At 39.8% G+C, this 23,819-nt stretch overlaps 1 protein-coding gene across 1 annotated transcript in view; it reads left to right on the forward strand.

Annotated features, from left to right (window-relative positions):
• KIF5C (kinesin family member 5C) overlaps nucleotides 1-23,819 on the forward strand; it is a 269,359-nt gene that overhangs the window by 132,872 nt on the left and 112,668 nt on the right. The window contains exons 4-8 of the mRNA XM_029605443.1: nucleotides 283-387; nucleotides 4,803-4,851; nucleotides 11,038-11,093; nucleotides 15,768-15,855; nucleotides 21,931-22,055. Of these exons, the coding sequence (XP_029461303.1) occupies nucleotides 283-387; nucleotides 4,803-4,851; nucleotides 11,038-11,093; nucleotides 15,768-15,855; nucleotides 21,931-22,055 (423 nt within the window). The remainder of the gene's footprint in view (nucleotides 1-282; nucleotides 388-4,802; nucleotides 4,852-11,037; nucleotides 11,094-15,767; nucleotides 15,856-21,930; nucleotides 22,056-23,819) is intronic.

The following is a 23,819-nucleotide window of genomic DNA, read 5'->3' on the forward strand; positions in this document are numbered from 1 at the left end:
TGGCCATTGAGACTGAAATCCTTAAAAGCTTGGAAAATACCTCATGAGGGGAACATGTTGCCCCGAAGGTTTAAACAATATTCAGAATTGTGAACTCCACCATGTGTAACTGTATGCATGTGAGGAGAATATCAATTCATCAATTTGCCATCCTCATAGACATGGGATGCAGTATGGCAATCTTGAGCAAGAAAACAAATATTCCTATGTGTGTCTGCACAGAAAATAGTTAGCGAGGTCTTCAGTTATTTTAAATATACTGTTTATCATTTTATCCATTAGGGGAAGCTGCATGACCATCAGTTAATGGGAATCATTCCAAGAATTGCACATGACATTTTTGATCACATCTATTCCATGGATGAAAACTTAGAGTTCCACATCAAGGTAAGTGTGGAATGACACATTACAAGAAACGATCAGGTGAAGAAAAGGTGTAGAGGACTGTAATACAGATGTATATTCATTTCGATCTGAATAGAAAAACACAACAAATGGGTCTATTTAGGTCAACTGAATCAAATAGCTGCAGGCTCTGAAAAAATCAGAACAGTTTATATTTCATTCAGTTTGATCCTATTAAAGTTTATAGGGCAAGCAAAGCAAGGCATTTTTTGGCCTTGAAGCCAGACAGAGTGGAGCCAGTTGGGGATGGGACAAAGAAGGACCAAGACCAATCATGTTTCAGAACTTTTTCAATTAACCAAGAGCATGTTGAAAAGTCACCATTTTGTTCAGTATTTGCCCTATTGAATCTGAGATGGCAGAGATTCTGAAGCTTTTTGCTTCATATCTTACAGTGAAAATAAAGAATAAAGGTTGCTTTTTCCTGTAAACTAAGTGTGCTATTAGTCACTCACACTGTGATTAGCTGAGGTTTGGGGTGCTGCCTAGTAGCAGAAGAAAATATGTAATCTTTTTGAGAGAGTTACAGTGTGTATCAGGGTAAGACTTCCAATACAGTTGACAAAAAGTCCTGTTTTATTAATGACTCAGCAGATGAATGGAAACAAATAGGGCAATTAGATCTGAACAAATGCCTTTCATGGTATATACATTATATGCAAGGACCGCTTGGATTCCCCACTAAATAATGTTTCCTTTACAAAGGACATGCTTTGAAGTAGTAAGGAGGTGGTATGATCCATTTGTAAGGGCACTCCTTTCGTAGGCTCCCATAATAGGATTGCACTGCAAGAAGATATAGAGACCCCTAGAGTTTCTGATGAGCTAAATAGTTGTGCAGGAGGGAAACATAGGCAGCATGACATTATAGTTTTAAAGGGGAGCAGCTGCAGACCCAAGGCCGGGGTCTGTAATATCTCCCACACCTGAAAAGTTTAAGGAAGGGAAACCAAGTCTAAAGCATTCCATTCCTGCTGTTTTTTCATTGCAGTCCTAAATAAATCAAGGGCTGAAGAGATGAGTTTTTCCATGTAGTGGATGATAGTTCTCATGCATAGTAATTTCTCTCCTTTTCTGAGATGAATTCTATCTCTCAACTCAAGAAAGATCTATTTTTTGGCTGCCAGAAAGCAATCTGGAACCCATACAGCAGAGTGCTGTGAATTTTCCAAGGGAGGAGGAGTTTCTATGCTGATTTCTCAATCTGTGTACACGACGCCAATAAGGTACTACAAACTAGGGGGGAAAGAGGCCAGGAGACTATTCTGCCAAAGAGCAGAGCAGAGCTATTGGATTTCAGGTGCAAGGGTTGTGCTGAGAGTCATAGAAGCTTCCAAGGCCTGCCCATTAGGAGATCCTGCAATAGAGCAGCATAGGAATCCTGTTTGCATGACTTAATTTGAATGCAAAGATGAGACACCTTCATCACCAAGAAAATATACTGTTTGCCAGATTGTCATAGTAGAAGACATTTTGTAGCAGCAAAGGTTTGGGTTTTTTTTAGTTGGAACATCAGTCCATGTGTGGAGAGTGTTTTATTCAAGTCCAAAAAATAAACCCCAAGGGCTTAGAAGATAATCTGCTTCCTTACTCAGAAAGATCCTACACCCATAGCCCCTTTGTTTCTAGTAAGGGAGATATATATAGTCTTTCAGTTCCAGAGATATATTAATTTAGTCCTGGGGGAATTCTGCGCTGCTGTGGAGCACAGAATTTGCGCTGAATTTCCCCCCGCTGCGTAGAATTGCCAGAGGAGACCCTGGCATGCCGTGAACGGACCGCGGGAAGATGAAGGCCCATGTGCCATGGGACAGGCTCCACTCGCAGTGACGATGAACACCCTGGTGAGAGTGAATGTGTGTGTGAGAGGATGGGAGGGTGAGAGCAGGGAGAGGGGTGTGAGAGAGAACAGGAGGGTGAGAGAGAGCATGGAAGGTGAGAGAGTGGGGGGAGGGATGATTGTGTGGGTGCCAGAAAGAGGGAGCCTATATGAGGAGATTGAGAAGGAGTGTGTATGTGTGTGAGAGATTGGGAGCTGGTGTATGAAAAAGGGATTGTGTGTATGTGAGGGTGCTAGCCTGTGTGAAGGGATTGTGTATGTGTGAGACAGAGCCAGTGTGAAGGGATGCATGAGAGAGAGATATATAGGTAGCCTGTGTGAGGATGTATGTGTGAGAGAGAGAGGGAGCTTGTGTGGGTGTGTATGCATGAGAGAGAGAGAGACCTTGTATAAGGGGATGTGTGTGTGTGCAAGAGAGTGAGGGAGCCTGTATGAGGGTGTGTATATGTGCACTAGAGAGAGGGAGCATGTGTGTTAGAGAGGGAGGGACAGAGGGAGCCTGGTAAGGGGCAGTACTGAGAACGGGGTCAAACTCTGGGACTGGCAATTAGAGTGGAAGGGGTTGAGCCTAGAGGTGGAGGGGAGAGATACTGGCAGGTGGAGGAGTTGGGGCCTGAGAGGGCAAAGTGGCCAGAGGAGTAGGGAGAGTGAGTGGAAGGGACACTTACAGTGAATTTTTAGGGAAATTCTGCATCTGTAAGTAATAACTTTTTTCTGTATTAATTTAAAATGTAATTACTTAAAGACTGTCATGTAAATTGTTATTTTGACCAATATAAAGTTTGCAGACTTTTTTTGGGCACAGAATTCCCCCAGGAGTACTTCTTTCTTTCTCTCTCTCTCCCTCTCCACAGATTGCAGAAAGGCACAATTGTGTATTGTTGATCAGTTTGTATATTCACCTTTTGTTGTGAATTAATTCTTGATTACCAGTGATCATGTTTTTTATTTATATTTTATTTATAATGCTGCTTTTCAGGATTACATTCAGGTATTCTAGGTATCATCTTAGACAGGCTTCAGCTACCTATGTCCCACTCCTCTGGTTGTAATCAGACTCGCCTCCAGATAAAGCCAACTTCATTTACAGTCCATTAGGGAAAACAAAAAATGACTGCAGTAATGCCTTCTGGTCTGGACTTTGCATAGATGGAAAGTACAGTTGCCTCCATTTGCTTTCATTCAGAAGAGCCCTTTGTACTATGCTTGCCTCTGTGTGGATTGCTGATATTTATCATAATGTTTGAAATTAAAAAAAAAAAATCATCAAAGACTTAGCCAGAATTATAGAACAAAATAGGAAATCCTAGCTCAAAGAACCCTTCCCATTCATTCTAGAACTTTCTTCAGTTTTAAGACAAATATGCAGCACTAATCTAATGTGTGGCCAGAGGTGGGTGCTTTTGATATTTCAGGCTTACTACTCCGGTGAGCCTTACTCTATCTTGCAAATATATGGAGTTCTATGTTCAAAATGGCTATTGGCACAGAGGGGAAACTAGCTCTTTTGAAAATGGAGTGCTAAAGTTCATGAGCGGCCGTTCTCATGCAGTCACAACCCAGAGTGTACCTTCAAAAAGGGTTTACTTTGTTTTTGCTGTGCTGCTCTCATCCTATCCTCTAGCATTATCTCATGCACTCTTAGCTATGTCCTGAAGAAGAACTATTTTAGAATATTATTAGCCCCACAATAAAATCAAATGCTAAGTGGTATTCAGTGACTCTCAAACTCTGTATCAAATGATGAGATCTTATGAGAGCATTAACATTTATTTTAATGACTTTTTGGACAGAGCACTTTGAATTTAACGCCCACCCACTGGTGAATTCAATATGTATTCTGGACTGGAACACATGTTGGGTTTTTTTTTTGTAGTATGATTTGTTTCATTATTTTTCTATTGTATCGATGCCTCAATTGTGTAAGGTCCTGTGGAATTAACATGGCAAAGATTAGAAGAAAAGATAATTTCCAAACCATTCAGTCTTGTGCCTTCAATACAGCAGCCTGCAGGAACTAAATGTTTCAAGCTCCCTATAATATGCGTGTCCTGCACCACACTCCCTTTCTCTGCTGGGACACCTAATTTTTCTATATTTTATTTTCATTCAAAATCCTAAAATTTTCATTTTTTTTTGTGGCTGGTATTCTATTCATGTGCGATTAAACGTATACTAACATAGTAATTATGGTAGCTAAAGACCAGGTGGTCCGTCCAGTTTGTCCAGCAATATGCCCATGGTAGTAACTGCCGCTCCATGCGGGTTACCCCATGTGTTTATGTTAAGGGTAGTAACTGCTGCTCTATGCAGGTTAACCCATGCAGAGATGTTACACCAAATTGGAGCAAGAATCTACATTTAAAAAAAAACCAAAACTGACCTTGGATATGCAGTATGGAAGAGAAATGAGCAGTGACAAGTTCTAGGACGCAGAGTCTCTGTGCTTTCAAATGTCTGTAAAGATGCCATAAATGCACTTTTGGTCCATGCAATAGCCTGGAATTGGGAATGCTATTTGTTATGTATTATGTACATACATTTTGTCTTTATTCAGGTTTCCTACTTTGAGATCTACTTGGACAAAATCAGGGACTTGCTAGATGGTGAGTAATTTGACCATCTCCTTTCTCCTGATGTGAGGAATTAACTAAGTACTTCCGACTATATAGACAATAATAACATATTACATAATAACCAACACTGATTCCAAAAAGGACATAGCACAGAATCTCTACTCATCTCTTCATTTGATACCATCATCAGAGGTTTTGACTCTAACACGAACTACATCCTAGTACTAATCGACATATCCGCAGCATTTAATACCCTAAATCATGACATTCTACTATCCAATCTATCTCAAATAGATATCACTGGAACAGCTTTACAATGGTTCTCCTTCATTACAAATCATCCACAAAGAATTGCAATCGAAAATCAAAATCTGAGTGGTACACCACAGAATCTGGTGTACCGCAAGGCTCATCACTCTCAGCTCTCCTGTTCAATATATATCTTTTACCATTGTGTCGTCTCCTAGCCGGTCTCAACCTAAATTTTAAAATCTATGCAGATGACATTCAGTTCACTATTCCATTTTCTGAATCTTGGTCAAAAACCTTTGCTCTACTTCAACTCTACTTAACAACAATGAAAACTTGGCTGTCACATAACAGACTAAAACTGAACACTTCAAAAACAGAGTGAGTTTATTTATCTACAGTACCAGACTCACCCCATCAACCACCACAAAAGTTCACATTTAAAGTTCAACCTATACCCATAAGATCCCATGCAAAGAACCTAGGTATGATCATAGATTCCATGTTAGCAATGACTAACAATATATCAGATATGGTAAAAAAATCATTTGTCAAATTACAAATGTTAAAAAAACAAAACAAAAAAACCCAAAAACTTCAAACCTCTGCTACTTTCATCTGACTTCCGATCAGTTACACAAGCTTTAATTCTAACGAACCTAGACTACTGTAATTCTTTATATTTAGGACTGCCCACGTCAACAATATATCCTTTGCAAATTGTCCAAAATGCTACAGCTCAAACTTTATTCAACTTACCATGAAGAGAGCACATTACACTTATATTGCAGCAGCTTCACTGGCTTCCAGTAGCCCATCGCATCACCTATAAAATTCTGACAATTATCCATAATTTGTTATACAACTCTAACTCAGTCTGGCTCTGCTCCTTAATGAGAATCTACAAACCCACAAGACAGCTCCGATCAATGGACAAATGTATACTAGAAATTCCGTCAGTCAAGACTGCAAGTTTAGTATTAACTCAAAAGCGAACCTTTTCTGTTGCAGTCCCGATCCTGTGGAACTCCCTTCCCGAAAAAATCCATTTAACTGCAAATACTAAAGAATTTAAGAAAACTTTGAAAACCTGCCTTTTACTATTGCCTACAACATGCAATAACTATTACTTTCTACTCCTGAGAATATATTTTTTCCAGACCAAATTTTAATGTAAATGTGATGTATTTTACAATTGTTTGTTTGTCGTTGATCTATGAATGTTTTACTGTAAACCACTTAGACGGTCAGATTACTGTCCTATTTTGCGGTATATAAAAACTTTTAAATAAATATAATCTCACCCCAAGTTTCTGATGATTAAATTCAACAATCGTCATCAGCCTCTCCCTCTGCCCCCAAGAAGGATCCTGTAAAAACCAAGGACACTAGTGTTACTGAGATTCTGCCGGCCTTAGGGACAATAATAAGCTCCAACCACACTGGAAGAGCAAAGGAGGTAATGCAGTGCTGGTTGAGTCTTACATATGATGGTCAGTGATGTTTCCATTTTCTTATGGGGCTCTCACCAGCTGTGACCCATTGGAAGAGGTGCTCCTTGTTTTCTCAAAATTATTTAAACCTCCACCAACTCTCTCCATATAATAATAAAAACAAAAAATGCATCGAACGTACAATAACCTTTATACTGAAAATTACATTCTGGTCATGGGATTCATAGCAGATTTTGAAACCTTTTACTGGATCAGCATACAAATGATCTAAAAAAATCATATATGAGGTTTTGAAACCACAGGGGCCCCTTCTTCAGATGGTCACATCGGAGACATTTTCACATCTTGTGTGATCTCACCAGCTCATGTAATACGTTTCTGAACACATTGATCCAATAAAAGCCATCACAGCATACAGAGAATCCAGTTTGCTCCACCATCTCATATCACATCACTACTCCCTCTTGAATTACCAGCATTCACCCCTTCTTCATCTCACTCTCTATCAGTATTTATCTCCTCATCATCTCCATCATTTACTTGCAACTCCCTGGCTGTGCTCTAGGATGCCTCCTTCCTCCCCCATTCTAGCCTTAGCTAAATCTGGAGTCCTGGGATTACAGGCTGTGTCTGTGTCTGGTTCAGTTCCTCACCTCCTGTTAAAACAAGGGGGACAGAGTGGGAGGAGATGAGACATATCACCCCAATCCTGCATCATCTACACTGGCTCCCGATAAAATACAGGATCCAATTCAAGTCCTTAATGATGATACATAAGGCCTTACATAATATCGCTCCACTCAATTTAACATTTCAAATTCAGCTACACACATCAGTGAAACCAACTAGAAGCGCATATCAGTACAGACTTAACCACACAACAGGCGAAATGAAATCCTCCCTGAGGAAACGTGCTCTATCCACAGCGGGCCCTTCTCTCTGGAACTCGCTCCCTCCGGACCTTCGCCTTGAACCGTGCCACGCTACATTTAAAAAGAAACTTAAGACTTGGTTGTTCGAACAAGCTTTCCCATAGAACTAATGAGCAAGAAAAAAGGCATTTCATATCCTCCGTATCTTCCCCAGCTTATATCTCTCTGAAGAAATTAACACGAAACTGTACTTAAGCATATGCAACACTATATTTTATCCTGTTACCAGATTCTATCAAGTTCAATGTTATTTACTTACTTATGTACTTATTAACCTGCCTTTTAGTTATTAACTGGTTAACCATATTATATACCTTTTCTCAAATTAACTATTTTATGTTTATTTATGTTTATTTATGTTTATTTATGTTTTCTCAAATTAACTATGTTCAATGTAAACCGCTAAATGTTCAATGTAAACCGCTAATTGAAGCGATAGTTACGGTTCCTTAGCGATAGTTTTGGTTCCTTGTAAACCGGGGTGATATGTATACTATACAGGAACCCCGGTATATAAATTCTTTAAATAAATAAATAAATAAATAAATAATAACATAAGAAATTGCCATACTGGGTCAGACCATCAAGCCCAGCATCCTGTTTCCAACAGTGGCCAATCCAGGCCATAAGAACCTGGCAAGTACCCAAAAACTAAGCCTATCCCATGTTACTGCTGCTAGTAATAGCAGTGACTATTCTCTAAGACAACTTGATTAATAGCAGTTAATGGACTTCTCCTCCATGAACTTATCCAAACCTTTTTTTAAACCCAGCTACATTAACTGCACTAACCACATCCCCTGGCAACAAATTCCAGAGCTTAATTGTATGTTGAGTGAAAACATTTTCTCCAATTAGTTTTAAAATTTGCTCCTTGCTAACTTCATTGACTGCGCCCTTCCGAAAGAGTAAATAACCAATTCACATTTACCCGTTCTAGACCTCTCATGATTTTAAAAACCTCTATCATATCCCCCTTAGCCGTCTCTTCTCCATTCTGAACAGCCCTAACCTCTTTAGCCTTTCCATCCCCTTTATTATTTTGGTCGCCCTTCCGTGTACCTTCTCCATTGCAACTATTTTTTTTTTAGATGCGGCGACCAGAATTGTACACAATACTCAAGGTGCGGTCTCACCATGGAGCGATACAGAGGCATTATGACATTTTTCATTTTATTTACCATTCCCTTTCTAATAATTCCCAACATTCTGTTTGCTTTTTGACTGCTGCAGCACACTGAACCGACAATTTCACTATCCACTATGATGCCTTTCCTGGGTAGTAGCTCCTAATATGGAACCTAACATTGTGTAACTATAGCATGGGTTATTTTTCCCTATATGCATCACCTTGCCCTTGTCCACATTAAATTTCATCTGCCATTTGGATGCCCAATCTTCCAGTCTCCCAAGGTCCTCCTGCAATTTATCACAATCTGCTTGTGATTTAACTACTCTGAATAAATTTGTATCATCTGCAAATTTGATTACCTCACTCACGTATTCCTTTCCAGATCATTTATAAATATATTGAAAAGCACCAGTCCAAGTACAGGTCCCTGAGGCACTTCACTGTTTACCCTTTTCCACTGAGAAAACTGACCATATAATCTTACTCTGTTTCCTGTCTTTCAACCAGTTTGTAATCCACGAAAGGACATCTCCTCCTATCCCATTATTTTTTTAGTTTTCCTTAGAAGCCTCTCATGAGGAACTTTGTCAAACGCCTTCTGAAAATCCAAATACACTACATCTACTGGCTCGCCTTTATCCACAGGTTTATTAACCCCTTCAAAAAATGAAGCAGATTTGTGAGGCAAGACTTGCCTTGGGTAAATCCATGCTGACTGTGTTCCATTAAACCATGTCTTTCTATATGTTCTGTGATTTTGATCTTTAGAATAGTTTCCACTATTTTTCCCGGCACTGAAGTCAGGCTCACTAGTGTGGACAAAGCAGTACATAAAACAATTACTCTGCTCCCTTGTTCAGCTAATCTCCTCCTGGTTCTCCCCACATGCTGCTTGCAGTGTCAGCTCCAGTCTCCCCTCCTCCCCTCCTGTGGGGACAGGATGGGGGAGGGGTTGAGTCTGGAATAGACTGTAGAGAAGAAAGCAATTGCTGTGCTTCCCTTTCCAGTCCCTCTCATCCTGCTCCCTGCAGGCTACCTGGATGGAAGAGGATGGAGCAGTAAACAGAAAAACTGTTTGAGATTTGGGGCACTGGCCAATACATTCAGGGCACAAGCCTTATATGCCCATGGCTAGCTATGCCCTTGTCACCAAATAATGTAGAGTTCTAGAAAATGAACTGCTGCTCTTTAGAATGTTGTAAAAATAATTTGCTTTTCTTTTGATCCAGGAGTATCATCCTATTTCTTTGTACTTCCAGCTCATTTGGAGCCAGGGCTGGTATTTGGTGCCCTGTCCATTCATTCTCAACACCCCAATTATTTTTCTCCTATTTTATATAACCCCTGCCCCCCCCAACATACCTCGTCTGGTCCTGGGCCAGGGGTCATGCACTCATGGGCTCTAAATCTGGCTACTAGATATTAGAGATGTGCTTCGGGTAAAGATTTTGTGTCTGGCTTCATTTCGGGGCCCCCCCTCAGGAATTTCGTTTTTTTTTTCAGGTTAGTGCGCACTATTGGGAGTTGGTGCATGCTAACCCGGCAGAGTTAGCGCGCGCTAACTAAAAAATGAATTTTTTCCGAAAAAATTCAATAGTTTTTCGGTTCTCCCGAACCATTCTGAATTAGGCAATTTTGTTGACATTGCCTAATTCGGGAAAAACGATTGCTAAAAGTGATATCTAGTAGGGATGTGCAATGTCATGATTTACTCTTCCCTCCCCCACCTAGGGATTGTGAACACTGCCCCTATAGCATCTCCAGCTGACCTGGTGAGCAGAAGACCTGGCCCAAGAATCGAACTGGGGACCTTCCATCTGGCAATACACTACTGGCCACCTGAGCCACTGGTCTCCACTTGTTTATACCTGATACTGGGCATCTACTAATCTTTCCCTCAAATGTTAGCCATTATATTTATTTATTTATTTATTTATTTATTTATTTAACATTTTTATATACCGCAATTCATGTAGCAAAGTTACATATCATTTCGGTTTACATAATACCAATAACAGGCATGTAAGAATGCAATTACGTTAAAACAGGGGAGTGAACTAGGATAAGAGTGAACAGGGTAAAACCATAGCTTATAATGTAAAACCAGCTTATAATGTAATCCAGCAAGATTCTAATTTAGATTTATATGAAAAGTAATGAATAATATGGTAATTAGCTTTAAGCCCCCTACTCCTCTCCCCCCAAAAAGTTATACTATATATGATACCTTGAACATTTCCTGTTTATATGCTCTAAAGTTCTGAGTTTGTGAATGAAATTGGACTCGCTTTAAAAAGAACTGACAATTGATATGATGTTTAACAGCAGTTTTTTAATTGCGTATAAGATAAACTAAGATGGGTTTTACAAAGATTTTTAATGAGAATGTTGAGCATTTGCTGTGTCTTGAATTTCTTCTGGTTTTTTTTTTTTTGTTTTGTTTTCACAGTATCAAAGACTAATCTTGCAGTACATGAAGATAAAAACAGAGTACCTTACGTAAAGGTATGTCAGAATTGTTTGTTGGGGAGGGGTTTTTTCGTTCAGATTTCTGGAACATTTTTATTTGAACCGACTTAAAGCTGCAGTATTGACCAAAAACTATTAGGTATTGGTAATTAAGACAAAATCACAAAACTCCTTCTCGTTCTTTTATTTAATTCCTGAAAATGGTAATGGTGTGTTAAAAGGTGTTTGTTTTTTAAGTTCTGCATACCTGCCCAGTTCTATCGTTATGAATCTTGGTGTATTGGGTTACTGATCCTTCTCAGGAACCCTATTTGGGCTTTTCAGCCCAGTGGGCCTAATTTTCAAAAAAATTTACATGCTTAAAATTGGGTTTTTACATGTATAAATGCACTTTACCTGCATTAAGTGGCTTTTGAAAATTGCTCCTATAAATGCCAATGAATTATTTTATCAAAAGGTTTTACCCATGTTAAGAGCCCTTAATGCAGGTAAATGGCTTTTGAAAATTGCTGCAATAGTATGTTACATTTACATGCATACCTTCTTTGAAAAGTCACCTGATTATGTGTAAAATATAAATACAATGCTGCGTTTCGAGTCCCCTTCTGCTTTAGAGGATCCTGGTTATTTTCTTTCATCTATGGTAAATAGTTTTAAGCTCCCTACCTCTCCCTCCCAAAAAAACAGAAATTTTGTGCAGCAATATTGTGCACCTAAGTTGACATTTGGGTTTCTTTTTGGCACCATAACAAGTACATGAATACTGTTGCATAAATATATGAAAACATATTAAAAGGACCATTAATCACAGTCTTATGAGGTTCAAATCACCAGACTCCTGATATTAAGGTCTGACAAACCTAAGTACTATTATCGAGAACAGTTTACTGTGGGATCTTTTATGATCGTGTAGTGTTTTCCCTATAGAGGTTTTGGGCTCTCTGTTTGTGCAGTGATTAAAATATGAATATAACAATCTACTTATATAATAAACCACGTTTAAATGCAAAGGCCAATAATTATTTATATACTAAGAGCTTGCAACAACAACCCTCATATAAAACCCGCAATGTGTGCGTTCTTAAATGGGTCAATATTCCTTCACTTAATCAACTGTGGGATTTAAAACCCACCTTAAAATGAATCTTTTAACCATATATTGTGTATAATCATCGGGTGTGTTGCACGAACCTGAAAATTGAGATTATTTTTTAAGATTCTTTTTTTAGAATTTTCTGAATCAATTTATCTTGCAAATAACCTTGATGGTTCAAAAAATCTTGACAGTTATTTTAAATTCAAAGAATAGGCCTTGATTAATAATGTTTATCCACAGATAGAGTAGAGTGAAAAAACACTTATCCTGATCTTTCCCTAAGCGCCGACGGGAGTGCTATCCGCAGAGTAATTGAATTGGAAGTCCAAGCCCCTGATGAGTATCTAAAACGAAACACACACTGTGTCGGGTTAAGCATTTCGTGGCTGAAATTATGGGTTAAGCATTTCGTGGCTGAAATCGTGCTACATATCCGGACGTTTGGAACAAGGGCACATAAAGTTGGAGTGTCCCTTGCAAGATCAGGATAAGTGTTTTTTCACTCTACTCTATCTGTGGACAAACATTATTAATCAAGGCCTATTCTTTGAATTTAAAAGAACTGTCAAGATTTTTTGAACCGTCAAGGTTATTTGCAAGATAAATTGATTCAGAAATGCGGCCATACCACACACTATCGCCCCCATTGCGCCATGCTAAAAGGTGGTGCTTTTTCCCGTGCTACTGCTGGCGATAAAGTCCAAAACATTATCGCCGGCAGCGGTGCCACCACCCCATTTCCCTAACTCCACCCAAACTCCATCCCTTCCCCTAATTTTAATTTTACCGCCGCAATAAGCCCATTATCATGTGCGTTAGGGCGTTATCACGTGCGATAATGGCCTAATGCATGCGATAATGGTCTATCGCAGCTTGAAAAATAACCCCCTTAGTTACCTACATGTAAGTGAAAAACTAGTAGTGTTAAATTTAAGTTCCTCAGCTTTAGAAACCTACAGAGGTGAATTTTCGCTGAAAAGTAATTTTGGCTGGAAATTCAGCTAACTTTCAGGCTGATACAGTAAGGACGCATAAGAAAAAGTGCAGCAGTGCCAGGCGCCCGCTCGTTTGACGCGCGCACATTTTGGTTCACAAGCCGCTAGATTCAGTATTCAAATTTAGACGCAAATCCAAGCGGCGGTAAACGAGCATCCAAAGCGTGTCAATAAAGCGGTAGGCATTCACAATCCATTTTACTGTATAGAGCAGTATCCAGCCCCTATACAGTATCCAGGGTGCGCTGGTACCTGTCATTTCATATGTCATTTGAAATGTCATTCCACCAGATAAGTGGATGGTTCTTTTCTACAGACCCCACATGGAGGCCCCACTGCCTTGAGCACCCGGCCGGATGTCCAAGGTCGCGGCTTCCGTTCATGGCCCTTCCCGCCTGTATCCAGGCGTCCATGATCGGAGGCCCTGCTGCCATAGAGGCATCCGTAGAGGCATCCATGCCTCCGCTGGACCCCCGAAGCCTCAGGACGCCTAGCAGATGCCAGATGAAGGCGTCTGTAGAGGCGTCCATGCCTCCGCTGGACCCCGGAGCCTCAGGACGCCTAGCAGACGGATGAAGGCCTGGCGCGCCTCCGATCTCTCCGGCGTCCGTAGAGGCGTCCATGTCCGGAGCCTCAGAGATGCCCAGAGATGGATGGTACAGTTGAACCCAAACAGAACACATACCTCCTCTGGTCTTGCTGCTGGGTTCTCTGAATGAAAAATATTGCCAGAGCCAATATATGTATGTTGTCCATGGCGCTGTCCGGTAGGAAGCTGACTGAACACCACACTAACGCCAGGGTCAGGGTAGGCGGTAAATATTCAGGTTAAAGACGCGGTAAATAAGCTGGTTAAAAAGGCGATAATTTGGGTGCAAGGTACTGTATTGGAGGGAATAGCTAAACCGATCATTAACATAACATATATACATGCGGCGGGCAGAAAGGGACACGCGTCTTTTTCGGCAAGCGATAAGGACGCGTATAAGCAGATACTGAATCGCGGGTCCGCCTTACGCGCTCAAAACGCGCGTCCAAAGCGGGTTAAACGGGCAACCAAGGCCGCGCTTTACTGTATCGGCCCGTTTAGGGGCCTAGGTCAGGCGCTCAGTTTTCTTTCCGTTGATTCCAGCCAGTTGGTGGCCATGGTTGTAAATGTAAACCATTTTTAGTTATCATACTCACCTTGATAATTTTGGTGAGGTTGATTATCTTGCTTTGCACCTTCCCCATCATCCCACCCTTACATGTCTTCTTTCCAGTGCTTAAAGGAAATTGCTTAGCCAAGTAAGTTTTAAAAAATGAGTAGCAATGTCTTAAATGGCTCTCGCCATCATTTCTTGCCGCTGATGCTGTGGTACATCAAATAACCATCTAACTCCTCTGCTGACTAATTACGGGATCTGAATCCCAGATGCTTTGTGTATGATATGACAATCTGCGAACCTTTAATTTATAGTCTGCACTGAGCCTTTTCTTCACAGTCTTGGAACTACAATGCATGATGAGCTGAAATATGTTAGGTTTGCTATTTAAAACAAGTCTCTCATGCATTTAAATGCTATTTATGAAAGAAAATTAAAAGCACAATGTGGATAGGCAGTTCTAGAAATGTCAAGAATAAAATGTTCTGATTTTCAGTTCTGGTTCAGTGCTAGGAAACTGATGCTAGGAAACTGTGCTTCTCCACTGTACACTAGAGGTATTCTTAGGAAAGAAATGGAAAAATAAAACAGAGGATTTCATGATGCCTCTGTATTGATTATTGTGTGACTGCACCTTGAGTTCTGTGTGCAGTTCTGGTTACCCATCGCAATAAAAGAAATAGTTGAAAAGGTACAGAGAAGAGTAGCCAAAATGATAAAGAAGCTCCCACAGGTTAGGAGTTTTCAGTCTGGAGGAGAGACGGCTGACGGGAGATATGATAGAGGTCTATAAAATCTTGAGTAGGGTGAAAGAGACACAGGAAATGTTTTTTTTATCTTTTCAAATAGTACTAGGACCCAGGGATACTCCATGAAGCTAAAAGGTAGCACATTTAAAACAAATCAGAATATTTAGCATAGCTGGCTTTAAAATGGGTTTAGATACACACTTGGAGGAGGAATCCATAAAGCATTATTAGCCATGTAGACTTGGGAAACCCACGGCTTAACCCTGGTTTATAAGCAAGGAGGATTGGATCTATTCTTTGAGATTTGCTTTGGTATTTGTGACCTGGACTGGTCAATGTCAGAAACAAGATGCTGGACTTGATGGACCTTTGACTGTCCCAGCAGGGTGTTTCTCATGTTACTCTGGGGAGTAAATTTGTTAACCCTTTAATTCTTCCTTTGCAGAGAGAAAAGTACACAGTAACTTCATTTTACATTGAATCATGTATCATTGTGTGCAGATAAATCTGGTGGATTAATTTCAAAGTGAACTCACATGCACAAGTTCGCTTTGAAAATTGGTATAAGTTTTATGCATGTGTTTGCCAGCAAATTTAAGCCGGCTTTTACAAATGCACCCCCTTGAAGTACCGGTATATGAAACTGTTGTGCCAGACCTTTTTGTTTTTTGAGAGTATAAGACACTTCTAGTAATCACTGGAAATACTGAATTGAATGTCTGCAGGGGTGCACAGAAAGATTTGTCTCTAGTCCTGAAGAAGTCATGGATGTGATTGATGAAGGAAAGGCAAACCGTCATGTTGCTGTTACAAGTAAGTAATTATGGAGCTCTGAGCACAGAAAGCATAACCTGACTGTTTGTTAGGGATGTGCAGAAGGGACGGATTCGTCCAATTTGGTATTCGTATTCGTCGGGACCCAAATAAGTTGCATTCGTCCATTAGTTGAATTCGGTATTCGTTTTCCATTAAAATTGGAAAAACAAGAAAAACCCCTTCCCAACCCTTTAAATTTAATTAACTACAACCCCCACCCTCCTGACCCCCCCCCCCCAAGACTTGCCAAAAGTCTCTGGTGGTCCAGAGGGGGTCCTGGAGCGATCTCCTGCACTCGGGCCGTCAGCTGCCGGTATTCAAAATGGCGCCGATAGCCTTTGGCCTTACTTTGTCACAGGGGCTACCGGTGCCATTGGTCGGCCCCTGTCACATGGTAGGAGCAATGGACGGCCGGCGCCATCTTGTGCTCCTACCATGTGACAGGGGCCGACCAATGGCACCGGTAGCCCCTGTGACATAGTAAGGGCAAAGGCTATCGGCGCCATTTTGAATACTGGCAGCCGACAGCCTGAGTGCAGGAGATCGCTCCAGGACCCCTGCTGGACAACCAGGGACTTTTGGAAAGTCTTGGAGGGGGTCAGGAGGGTGGGGGCTTTATTCATTAATGATACGTTGCTTTCGTGGGGGTTCGCCATACGTTTCAAGAACCCACGAATGCAACGAATAGGGACCTATACGTTGCGGATTTAGCATTCGTTCAAAACAAATGCACATCCCTACTGTTCATGTCCCTTCAGATTACTGGTGGGAACTTACTCAGACTTTATATTTTTCTGGTATGATTGGTACAAACTAGAATAATCCAGCTTTGCATCTGATGGAGTAGATAGATGCAGGAGTATTTTACAGTAGTAGAAAAGTCTTAACGACATTGAAAACTTTGTTGTGTTTTGTGCGGTATTTTAAAAATACATGTGGCAAGTATTGGTTCTTGTCATCAACAAATTAAAATTAATACTGCAAAGCCTTTTTTTTTTTTAAAACAGAATATTTATTTAAAGTTTTTATTATTCTATACAAGGAAGAAAATTGCAATCGCCAAAGTCTGACAATCCAATTTAAGTTTTAATTTAAATTCCATCTTCTGTGATTGGTCAGCCGTTTCAAAGTGGCTTATATTCAGGTACTAAAGTTGTAGGGAATTTTAAAGGCCCAGCTTCATGCATTTTAAACATTGAGTAGTTAACAATGGATTGAAGTATTACAGTATATTATTGGTCCTTGTGAATTAATTCACCATAAACAGAGGGGAGCTTTCTTTTGCAGCAGCAGATGTGATATTTTTTAACCTGGGGATTAGTGGTCATCGAGTCAACATCTGGAAAAAAATGCTGGGGAATTGGTCTGAGAGAATAGTGGATACTTTGGAGATTGCGATGTTATGCATTCTTTTATTCCAATTCCTTTTCTTTTGTTATGTTGCTGTCATTCTAAGTCTTTTCCTAGACTGAGTTTTTCATTGTACATGCTCCCTTCTTACTGGCACACATGCTGTCCAAAGTTCGTTGAATACTGTACAAACAGATCAAATACCCTGTGATTAGTACAGAGAAAACGTTCTCATCCCTTGCCTGAGACACTTTTTTTAAAATTTTTATAATTTCAAATATGACAACAAAACACATTGTTCCAGCAATAGAGATATTACATTATTGCAAAATTACTATAATTTTGCATACAATAGTAACAAGAACATTCTCATTAATCTCTAATTTTAAAAGGAAATATGGAAGGGAGACCAAGAAAAGAAAAGGGAGCTATTACATCCTCGGAAAAAAATTACAGTGATACAAAGGAAGCAAAACATGGGAGCATTTCCACACCCTTATTTTCAGCATTTAACCTCCTAGGCACATGCATCTAGAAAAGACCTTAGTTCATTTTGGTATCTTATTAAACACTTGCAAGGGTACTTCAGAAGAAACTTAGCACCACAATTTAACGCCTCCGATCTCATTACAAGAAACTTTTTTCTTCGATCTTGTGTAGATCGAGTGATGTCTGGAAAAATCCAAACTTTATGCCCATGAAATTGAGATGATCTATTCCTAAAGAAGAACTGTAACACTAAGTTCCTGTCATGATCAAAGACAAACGAAACTAATAAAGTTCCTCTAGTTGGTATTTCTGTTTCAAGAGACATTTCCAAAATCTCTGATATATTTAAAGAGTGCTGATCCTGTAAATATGTTCCAGTAGGAAATCTACATCTTCCGAGGCATATAGTAAGCCTTAGTTATCACAGGCATAATTTCACTTGGAATTTTAAGACTTTCTATTAGATAAGACTTAAAGAAGTCCACCATCGATGCTTTTGGAACAATAGGAAAATTTAGAATTCTGAGATTCGAAAATCTTAAAGAATTCTCAAATTTCTTAATGGATGCATTTTCAAATTGAATTTGATTCGTTTGAATCTTTTCGATGGAAACAGGTTTTTTTTTTTCCAGTGCTTCCAATCTTTCTTGCTGTAAGTTCACCCTTTTCTCTATATCTTTTCCCTGTTTATTAGAATCCAAAACAACTTGAGTTAGAGGTTATCGCCGATCCTATAGATACCAAAGCATTCCACACAGTGTCTAAAGTCATGATAGCAGGCTGCTTCAAGGAAAAAAACAGTTGCTGGTATTAGCAAAGTGGTGCTCCTAGGTTCAAAGCAGCGCTTGTTATCTCCTACCAGTTCAACCACCTTAGGGAGCGCAGACTTCGATGTTCCACTCGGCCTCAAGGCCTCTATTGCTGATTCTTCAGCCACCTCTCTCCCTTTCTCCACTCCTGCATGTAGGGAAACCAGCTCTTCCCCCTCTAAACCCGATGGTTTTAGATTTCCTCTGATCTCCTCCAAGGTGCTTATCGGTTCCACAGTTCCTGCCGCTTCCAAACCGTGGGGAGGGGAGGAAGTCTCTGGTGCTCCCGGGCTAAGCGAAATTTCCTCGGCCAGTGAAGGGGATCCATGCTCCTGATCCTCCCTCTTAGCAGCCCTCGCTTCCGGCATTGTTGGTGTAGAGACAAACCTGTCTATCTTCCGTTGACTTGTTGACAAAAACTCCGTTACAGGTATATTTTCCCTCACTTTTGCCTTCCGTTTGATGTGAGGCATCTTGCAGGCAGTTTTTATATTGAATTTCAATATTGAGGTATTGAGGTCGACAGAACAGCTCTCTCCTGCTCCCTATGCGTCTGCCATCTTGGCCTCTGTTCCGACCGCCTGGGACACTATTGAGGCTAATCCCAAGTCTCTCCACTCTCTTTGTTGGATGTTGTCATTCATCTTGTATGAAGAATGTAGGTTACGTTATGTGCTGATTTCAGTATGTGAATTTGCATAACATCTATGTGCAATTTGTTGGTTGAATTAAAGCTATCACAGTCTCCAAAGCATCCAGTTTTCATTTGCTGGCACTTTTGTTATTGGTGCTGCTAGCAGCAATATAATGAGAGATTTTCATGACTGAGATTTGTTGGAAGTATAAACCACTCAGATGTTTGAATACACATTCATAACCACATTTTAGGAAACATTGGTCCAGTTTTGACTGAAATGAGGAAAATCTAGAGATGAGGGGAGGGACAATTGTTAATGGCAGTTAACAAAAAAATGATTTTTCTCAGTGAAACTTGGCCACCCTCAATGCAATTAAAAGTGGAGCAACATGCCAACTTCTAGCCGGGCTTGTGTTTAGGTCGGGGGGAGGAAAAGTACATGTATCTGACATTTTCAAATCTGTGTGTGTATTTTTCAAAATTCTGCTGACGGCTCTTTTCAAAGTGAAAGTCCTTGCATGCTTTCCCTTTGAAAATTTCTACAGAGACCCTGAGTAAAAGGTATGCATGGACTTTACACCAAAGCAAGGGCAGTTTGAAAGTTGCCCCCTTAATAAATGAAATGTGTCACTGTTTTGTTTTCTTACAGTAGAGCAAAGAAAAGAATAGCCCCCTAATGTTCTGTATTCAATAAGTTGAAAAGGTATTTGTGGCTCTGAGATACAATAAAACACTAAGGGACCTGCATACTTATTTCTTAGAGAAGAAATATAGCCGTTTGTATTGTAATAAAATTGTCAGGTTAGTGGTGGTAATGTTTCATTAGCTAAATATTTCATAAGTTGTGAATCAATTGGCAGATCCATTAATAGAATTCCAACTTTGAGTTTAATTGACATCTGGTCTTTTTGTACATTAGGATGATGTGAAGTGTAATTGGTTGGAGTGTTGTTTTTTTTTTTCTTTTTTTTGGTCTGGGAATTCAAGGAATGACTGCCCATCTTGCTTGTTTCTGGGTCCCCCCACTTCCAGGTATACTAAATATTTAGCTCCAGAGAGTAGCAGTAACAGACAAGCAATATAGAATGTGTTCACAATGGAATTGATTCTCTCAGTTTGAGACTGGAAAGGTGAATAGTGGAGTGCACCAGGGATCTGATCTGGGACCACTGCTTTTTAATATAATTAACAACCACCTGGACATGGGAACGAGTGAGGTGGTCAAATTTGCTGATGACACAAAGTTATTCAAAGTTGTTAAATCACAAGAGGACTATGAGAAATTGCAAAAGGACCTTGCAAAACTGGAAGACTGGGCATTCAACGAAATTGAATGTGGACAAGGGCAAGGTGATGCACTTAGGGAAGAATATCCCAAATTTTAGCTACACAATGCAAGGTTCAGGATTAGGAATCACTATTCAGGAAAAGGTTCTAGGTGTCGTCATTTATAATACATTGAAATCTTCTGCCCAGTGTGCAGCAGCAGCCAAGAAAGTGAATAGAATGCTGGGGATTATTAAGAAAGGAATGGCGAATAAAACAGAGAATATCATAATGCCTCTGTATCGTTCAATGCTGCAACCTCCTCTTGAGTATTATGTGCAGTGCTAGTCACATATAGCAAAATTAGGAAAGGTACAGAGAAGGGCAGCCAAAAAGATAAAGGGGATGCAGCAATTCTCCTATGAGGAAAGGCTAAAGAGGTTAGGACTCTTCAGCCTGGAGAAGACACAGCTGAGAGGAGCTTTGATAGTCTATAAAATACTGAATGGTGTGGAACGAGTAAATGTTAATCTGTTTACTCTTTCAAAGAGTTCAGACTAGGGGTAACCACAAGGAAGTTACTAGGTGATACATTTAAAACTAATAAGAGAAATTATTTGTTTTACTCAAGGCATAATTAAGCTCTGGAGTTCATTTCTAGAGGATGTGGTAAAAGCTATTAGTGTTGCGTTTAAAAAAAGGTTTGGACAAGTTCCTGGAGGAAAAATCCATAAACCATTACTAAGGTAGAGTTACAGAAATCCACTTCTTATCCCTGAGATAAGCAGCTTGGAATCTATCTACCCCTTGGGATCCTGCCAGATACTTATGACCTGGATTGGCCACTGTTGGAAACAGGATACTGGGCTTGATGGACCTTTGATCTGACCCAGTATGGAAAATCTTATGTATGGAACAAAGACCTTGAGCAAATAAGGTGATTAATAAGCCATAGACTGCAGCATTTTCTCTTTTTGGACTTGCAAAGGGCATAGGTGGTGATGATCCCTTTATAGAAAAAGGTGAGCATATGTGGACAGGAGATCAAAGTCTCTAATTTGAATATCATACAAAAAAAAATAGAATATTTTCACATCTTGTGAAATGTGAATGATTGTTTTATTTTCTTTAAATATGGAGTCTTGTACTGTGCTGGTGTAATTTGGTGGGATTTCTTTGCAAACAGATTCATCTAGTAAATTAACTAGAGCAAAGGCATCCAACTTTGGCCCTCCAGGGCCACAAAATAGTCCAGTTTTCAAGATGCCTACAGTGAATATGCATGAAATACATTTGGCATGCCCTGCCTCCGTAGTATGCAAATCTATCTCATGTACATTCATTGTGGGTATCCTGAAAACCAGGCCTGTTTGTGGCTCTTGACGGGTAGATGGCCACCCCTTACCTGGATCAGTGTATAAGATGAAATAAAACCACAGGTTATCTTTTTTGATTATTAGCTTAAATAAGCCAAGAATAAGCTATTTTAAAGAAAGTGTTCAAATACTGTTTCCCCTGTAGATATGAATGAGCACAGCTCTAGAAGCCACAGCATCTTCTTAATTAATATCAAACAAGAGAATATAGAAACGGAAAAGAAACTTTGCGGAAAGCTTTATCTTGTTGACCTAGCCGGAAGTGAAAAGGTAAAACCAGTAATGAACTTCTTTATTCAGCTATATCAGGGCTTCCCAAACCTGTCCCAGGGACTTCACAGCCAGTCGGATTTTCAGGCTAAGCACAACGAATATGCACGAGATATAGTGGCATATAATGAATCTGCAATGTATATGCACATTTATCTCGTGCATATTCATTGTGGATATCCTGAAAATCTTCTAGCGAAGAGGTCCCCAGGACAGGTTTGGCAAGCCCTGCTTTTTAGCCCTTTTCAGAAATGAATTATGATTTTGTATGTGTTTTGGTGACTCTTCCCTTCTCCCTTGAATCTATAGGCCTTTCAACTCTGGCTTAAGTCATGCAGGCTATATCCAAACCCACAAAAAAAGAACAGGAGTCAAAATACTATGTCAAAAAAGCATGCACGTATTGTTAACAGAGAGAATTTCAATGTGGATAAGGGTGTCAGCAAGCCAGGATATGAGTGCAAGACCACCTCAAAGGTGGTTGCCCAGACCTCTCAATCATGACCCAAAGAAGCTTTGTTTTTCTGTTGATTTTCATGAAAGAATTATATATATATAATTTTAAGAAATATATATTAAATATTAATATATATTTCTTAAAATTATATATATATAATTCTTTCATGAAAATCAACAGAAAAACAGAACCCCAACGTCAGCTGGCGTTTTGGTTGCCCTGCATCAGGGGGACTTATCTGACAGCGGGGAGTTCTCTTGTAGAATGGCGCGCGCTTCAATTGAATCACTCGATCTCCATCACCATTAAAGAAAGCGGTATCTGTGCTGCACAAATGTTAATTCATGCAGCACAGATAACCTTTTTTTTTATTTTTTAATATTTACGATTGTACAGCTTTATTTTTCCTGCTCAGTTTCAGCATACAAATTCTCCCAGCTGCTTGCTTAAGTATCCATGGTTGCATTAAGAGCCTGGAATGAATTCTCAAATGCAGTAATGAATATTTTATCATCTATACCGATCCAATCTTAGACCAGCTAAGGATCAGAATTTTAAAAGTTGAGTGGGACAAAAATTCAAAACAGAAGAATGCAAACCATAAGACCATTTTCTTTTGCTGCCTGCCATTCTGCACAGAGCTTTCTATTTGATGTGTAAACTATAATGGGGATAACTGCATTACACCTCCACACCATGCACTCCTCCCTCCCTTAGTCTCAAACCTTTGCATAGAAATTTCAAAATGTCTGTCCTGCCTTTGCAGTTTTTCAGCACTTGAGTATCCATTTAATACATCTGAGTCTCTAGCCAAAGTAGCAGATCTTTAGCAAAATTCCTGAAAAGTCTCCTGCATTGAGCCTTATGCTTTTAAGGGAGGGTATGACCTATATTTTTGGGCTTGGTGGGAATCCGGGATGCTTAGTGATGGGCAGACATGCAGAATATTTGCGAACAGTACTGCTTATTAAAATTAGTTAACTTTGAATTTTTTTGTGTGCCACATTTTAGGATTCTAGGTTTTTCTTACACAGTCTTCATATTCTGTCTAGGGGTTTAATATAAAATAGTGAGGTTGCCATATTTATCTGATTGAATATATGGAAGTCAAGGTTAACCAAAAAAAAAAAGGTACTGTTTTGATTGGACTAGCTTAATACATCTCTTGACTAGCTTTCGGGAACTCCATGTGAGGCAAACAACGGCATGCTTTCCTGTCTGTGTCGAGCAGTGTGCATTCCCTGCATCGGTTAGACACCTCAGTCAATGATGCTGTTAACAGTGAGACGAGGAAGGGGGAGAAAAAA

This window comes from Rhinatrema bivittatum, chromosome 6 (genome assembly GCF_901001135.1).
Source record: "Rhinatrema bivittatum chromosome 6, aRhiBiv1.1, whole genome shotgun sequence".
Classification (NCBI taxonomy): domain Eukaryota; kingdom Metazoa; phylum Chordata; class Amphibia; order Gymnophiona; family Rhinatrematidae; genus Rhinatrema; species Rhinatrema bivittatum.